General features: G+C 53.3%; 1 protein-coding gene across 1 annotated transcript in view; it reads left to right on the top strand.

Annotated features, from left to right (window-relative positions):
- The window catches only part of LOC118778879 (plexin-A2-like), a 46,556-nt gene extending 42,750 nt beyond the window's left edge, over positions 1 to 3,806 (top strand). Inside the window, exons 28-32 of the mRNA XM_036530660.1 lie at positions 531 to 724; positions 825 to 994; positions 1,769 to 1,981; positions 2,338 to 2,488; positions 3,221 to 3,806. Of these exons, the coding sequence (XP_036386553.1) occupies positions 531 to 724; positions 825 to 994; positions 1,769 to 1,981; positions 2,338 to 2,488; positions 3,221 to 3,316 (824 nt within the window). The 3' untranslated portion in view covers positions 3,317 to 3,806. The remainder of the gene's footprint in view (positions 1 to 530; positions 725 to 824; positions 995 to 1,768; positions 1,982 to 2,337; positions 2,489 to 3,220) is intronic.
- The last annotated feature ends 1,870 nt before the right edge of the window (positions 3,807 to 5,676 follow it).

The raw sequence follows: 5,676 nt of genomic DNA, 5'->3' as shown, positions 1-5,676 counted from the left end.
TGACGGGAGAGGGGAGGAACCAACCCCCTCTGTGAGGGGGTACCCGAGGGGGTGTAGGACATGCGACAACAGAACCGGAATAAACGACACTGTAAAATCCTCCGCTGAAAAGCTGTGTCTCTGTGGCAGCTCCTGATGCAATGTGAGTTAGCTCTCTGTGGAGGAACTAATCTGGGCTGTGTTCACACATACACATACAGTATGGCAGAATTTGAAGGGAGAGCTGAATCTTTGAAACTTGGGGAGTGAAGCATATAAATCAAAATGTAAATTTTAAAAAATAAATATGTAGAAATGCACTTAAAAAGGCTGATACAATTCTGATACAGTGTCTAATACCTCAGAAATGAGGATGGAGATCTCTTCCCTGTCTTATTGTGAGGATGTTTGCACTCATGACTGATTTCAGGTGAAACAGGGAAAGGGAGAAAGAGAGAGGGAGGATGAACAGACAGAAAGAGAAGAGAAGGACAGAATTTGAGAGAGGGGTTTCAGCTCAATGTCTCACCCCTGCATCCTCCCCCTCGCAGATTTGACGTTCCGCCACACCTCTGGCAGCCCGGACAGCATGCGGTCACGTGCCCCCATGATCACCCCTGACCTGGAGAGCGGGGTCAGGGTGTGGCACCTGGTCAAGAACCACGAGCAGGGTGACCAGAAGGAGGGTGACCGCGGGAGCAAGATGGTGTCCGAGGTCTACCTGACCAGGCTGCTGGCCACCAAGGTACTGCCGCGGCGCTGAATCACGCGTGGTGAGGTGTCCCCCCGTGTCCCCGCCCCCCCGTGTGCACCGCGCTGACCGCAGTCCCCCTTCCCTCCTCCAGGGGACGCTGCAGAAGTTTGTGGACGACCTGTTCGAGACGCTCTTCAGCACGGCGCACCGCGGCAGCGCCCTGCCTCTCCCCATCAAATACATGTTCGACTTCCTGGATGAGCAGGCAGACAAGCACGGCATCTACGACACTGACGTGCGGCACACGTGGAAGAGCAACTGGTGAGGGATGCCAGAAACACCGCCCCCTTCAGGCAGGGAGGGGAAACACTCCCCTTTCAGGCAGTGAGGGCTGTCCCCTGACAGACAGCACAGTGTCTACACTGACCTGGCTGAGAGTTTGCAAGCACTTCAGGAGACAAAGGGCAGAGAGCAAAAACATTGCACTCTTCAGACAGGGAGGAGAAATACTGCCCTCTACTGAAAGGGAGGCCAAAACTCTCCCCTCAGGCAGAGAGGGGAATCACCAGCCATTTCTTATAGCTTTTGTTTGGTTTCAGGTTGTTGTTTTTTAGTGTTTAAATCATGAATTCTGCACTGATTCTGTGGCCATGTGGGTCGGTACCGCTGCCTATAACTTCTGTTGCTCGTTCTATTGCTAATAATATATCAGCATATTTGCTTTCATAGCTTTTGGCTGCAACTGCAATGGAATGGTTGAGTCTGATTGGTTGAGACATAAGGGCAACAGAGTCTGATTGGCTGAGATCCAGTGTCTGTCCCAGGATTCAAACCTCTGGATGCGAGTGACTCCACTCTGCCTCACTCGCACCCTACAGACACCAGGATAATCCTGCTGCTGGAAGTGGCTTTTAATGAGTTTTACATTCAGAATTCCTTCAGTTGCAGAAGCGCACTGTATAACTGCAGTGTTCGGATATGTAATCTGTTCATACACGAGTGTATGCTGTGTATGGAAGTTTATTATGCCATCTTTATTCACCTGCGGAGGTGTCGAACCTGCATGACAGCTGGCTCTTCGTCGTCCTCCCCCAGCCTCCCTCTCAGGTTCTGGGTGAACGTGATTAAGAACCCACAGTTCGTCTTCGACATCCACAAGAGCAGCATCACGGACGCCTGCCTGTCGGTGGTGGCCCAGACCTTCATGGACTCCTGCTCCACCTCCGAGCATCGGCTGGGCAAGGACTCCCCCTCCAACAAGCTGCTCTATGCCAAGGACATCCCCAACTACAAGAGCTGGGTGGAGAGGTGAGTGTGGCTCAGTAGGGGGTAGACCCTTCGGAGAACGGGACCAAAGCTCAGTCTGTTACTTTAATTCGAAATGTCTGTCCCTCGTGTGCTTGATTCACCACTACTGACATCTGAAACTTTCCTACCCGTGTCTGTACATTGAGATGTTGAGTTCAGAGTAACTGCAGTCCGTACACTGAAGCCGTCTGTAAAATAGCTTGTTATAATGAAAGTCAGCTTTATAAGAATGCAGTCTCAGGACTGATCACCTCATCCAGCTCATGGCCGCAGGACTCAGCTCTGTGACACAGCAGTGTGTTCATTACTCTTAGTTATTTTATGCGTGTGTGTATGTGCATTATGGGTATCTCCAGGTATTATGCGGATATCAGCCGCCTGCCAGCGATCAGTGATCAGGACATGAACGCCTACCTGGCTGAGCAGAGCCGGCTGCATTGCTCTGAGTTCCACACGCTCAGCGCCCTGCATGAGATCTACTCCTACGTCAGCAAGTACAGCCAAGAGGTACGGCACTCAAAACCCCTCCACAGCAGCCTTAGTAGAGTCCAGGTCTTACAGTGAAGACCTGGACTCTACTTCCCGCTCTGTGGGGTTGCAGTGTGTGGTTTCTCCTGCTTTGCAGGGCTGTATTGTGTGGTTTCTCTCACTGTGAGGCTGCAGTGTGTGGTTTCTCTCTCTGTGAGGCTGCAGTGTGTGGTTTCTCTCTCTCTGTGGGGCTGCAGTGTGTGGTTTCTTCTGCTGTGGGGCTGCAGTGTGTGGTTTCTCCTGCTGTGTGGGGCTGTAGTGTGTGGTTTCTCTCTCTGTGGGGTTGCAGTGTGTGGTTTTTCCTGCACTGTGAGGCTGCAGTGTGTGGTTTCTCTCACTGTGAGGCTGCAGTGTGTGGTTTCTCTCTCTGTGAGGCTGCAGTGTGTGGTTTCTCTCTCTGTGAGGCTCCACTGTGTAGTTTCTCTCTCTCTCTGGGGCTGCAGTGTGTGGTTTCTCCTGCTGTGTGGGGCTGTAGTGTGTGGTTTCTCCCTCTGTGGGGCTGTAGTTTGTGGTTTCTCTCTCTGTGGGGCTGTAGTGTGTGGTTTCTCCTGCACTGTGGGGCTGTAGTGTGTGGTTTCTCCCTCTGTGGGGCTGTAGTGTGTGGTTTCTCCCTCTGTGGGGCTGTAGTGTGTGGTTTCTCCCTCTGTGGGGCTGTAGTGTGTGGTTTCTCTCTCTGTGGCGCTGTAGTGTGTGGTTTCTCCCTCTCTGTAGATCGTTGCGGCACTGGAAGAGGACGAGCAGGCCAGGAAGCAGCGGCTGGGCCAGAAAGTGGAGCAGGTGATTGGAGCCATGTCCCGGGAGAGCTGAGGGAGAGAGACGTCCAGCCAGACTCCCGCACACGCCACGGACCGGAGACACACCCCTTTACCTCACTTTCAGTGGACAGAGACAGCTGCTGCAGGCATCAAGGACTCCTCCGAAAAGATCAGTATTAGTGGCTGTGGAGTCGAGAGAGAGAGGAGGTGGCAGACTCTCCCAGAGGAGCCCTGGAGGGGCAGAGATCAGACTCCCTGAACCCCTTCTCCAAGGGACATGAACTCACACAGAAACCACAAGGGGGTGGAAGGAGAGCTGGCACAATGAGCTGATTAATCTATTCAGAGTAATAACATTACATTGATTATCCTCTAAATATCTTAGTCCTTTTCTCTCTGCATCTCTCAGAAGAAATTTCTCTCCATTTTTAATACGCTGCCAGGCTACGGCATCGGGCACCCGGAGTTGTCAACATTTAGAGAACATCTTTTTGCCAGTTCATCAATATGTTATTACTCCAAACAGATGTCAGCATGGGAGCTCTCCTCCGCTACACCATTCCTGTGAGGGTGGCAGTCTTAGGGACAGGAGGAGTGCGGGATTTGGGCCCAGGCTACACCATTCCTGTGAGGGTGGCAGTCTTAGGGACAGGAGGAGTGCGGGATTTGGGCCCAGGCTACACCATTCCTGTGAGGGTGGCAGTCTTCGGGACAGGAGGAGTGCGGGATTTGGGCCCAGGCTACACCATTCCTGTGAGGGTGGCAGTCTTCGGGACAGGAGGAGTGCGGGATTTGGGCCCAGGCTACACCATTCCTGTGAGGGTGGCAGTCTTCGGGACAGGAGGAGTGCGGGATTTGGGCCCAGGCTACACCATTCCTGTGAGGGTGGCAGTCTTCGGGACAGGAGGAGTGCGGGATTTGGGCCCAGGATTCTGTGCCCCGCATCCCCAGTCTGGGCTGCTGGGGATTAGCGTGTTCATGGGGAGGTAACCTCACTGCTGGTGCTCACTGGTGGAAGAGGTGGGATCCCTCTGCCCAGGTCTGCATCGCTGCTGCTGTTTCCCTCCGCTGAGGAAGACTCTCCATCCTCTTCATCCCCGATCATGACGTTCGCTGATGCTGGTGGTTGCTGGCTGCAGACACAGGGAACAGGGAGCAGTATTGCAGCTTTGCTTTCCTTTCCACACAGCTGAGCCCACATGGACCTTCTCCATGTTGGAGGCAGTGCAGTGAGTGTCAAGAAGCAGTCAATTTTCACTTAAAGGATCAGACTCTGCATACACACACCCATACAACCATGCCTGTGGTGAGAGGTGATGTAGGTACCTCTGTTTGTGCTGTGAGAAAGTCGTTGGATTGAGTGGAAAGGACAGGGGTTAGACTTCTGTACGCAGTGGTTTCCTGAAGTTGTCCTATTATCTGTACTGTTCTGAGTCACACACATCCTCCATGTGGAGCTGCACCGTGATGTTTCTACCTGTGCTGTGTTATTTCTGTTTGAGCTGTGAAAAGAGTGTCCTTGTTTGGATGTAAAGTCCACCAAGCATGTTATGATGTAGCTGAATCCTCTAAAGCTGGAATGAGTGGAGGGCATGATGGGAGATTTAGTCCTGTCTCCGGAGCACAGGGCCAGCTGCAGGCTATAGAGAGCTGCACTACACCGAGGCTCACTGTGCCGCACCGAGCCGCACCAAGGCGCACCGAGACACACCGAGCCACACCGAGCCGCACCGAGGCGCACCGAGCCGCACCGAGCCGCACCGAGGCGCACCGAGGCTCACCGAGCCGCACCGAGGCTCACCGAGCCGCACCGAGCCGCACCGAGGCGCACCGAGCCGCACTGAGACGCACCGAGCCGCACCGAGCCGCACCGAGCCGCACCGAGGCTCACCGAGCCGCACCGAGGCGCACCAAGGCGCACCGAGCCGCACCGAGGCACACTGAGGGCAGCCCCTGACCCGGCTCTGAGCCAGTCTGGCCTTTTCCCATTCTGCTCACTGCACCTCAGGCCTAATCTGAGGAAGTACAGCAAATGATGCCACAAAAAGTTGGCTGAGATACTGCCCAAACTGTCCATTGTGACTACAGCAAGGCCAGGCCATTTCGACAGCCAGCAAGAACCATGTGCCGCCTGACTGCCCATCTGAAGGGTGATCAGCTGAACCTCCCTTGTTTTTTGTGTTTTAGTTCATTGTTTACATGAAAAATGATACTTGATGTAAGGCAGATTCAGATACATACATGAAATTATGAGAAGGCTGAAGGGTCTTTTTTCGTGTTTCTTGCTGTAGGTAAGTTTTGTAATATACACATTCCCCACCTGTCTGTGTCCCCTCCCTGCTGTGTCATTTCTGCGAAACGCCTCGTTTAAAATGTCTGATTAAGCTGAAATGACAGGATGTTGGCCTTGTG

The sequence above is a fragment of the Megalops cyprinoides genome, chromosome 6 (assembly GCF_013368585.1).
Source record: "Megalops cyprinoides isolate fMegCyp1 chromosome 6, fMegCyp1.pri, whole genome shotgun sequence".
Lineage (NCBI taxonomy): Eukaryota > Metazoa > Chordata > Actinopteri > Elopiformes > Megalopidae > Megalops > Megalops cyprinoides.
Note: the sequence above shows the minus strand (reverse complement) of the source record. Positions and strands in the feature narration are given on the sequence as shown.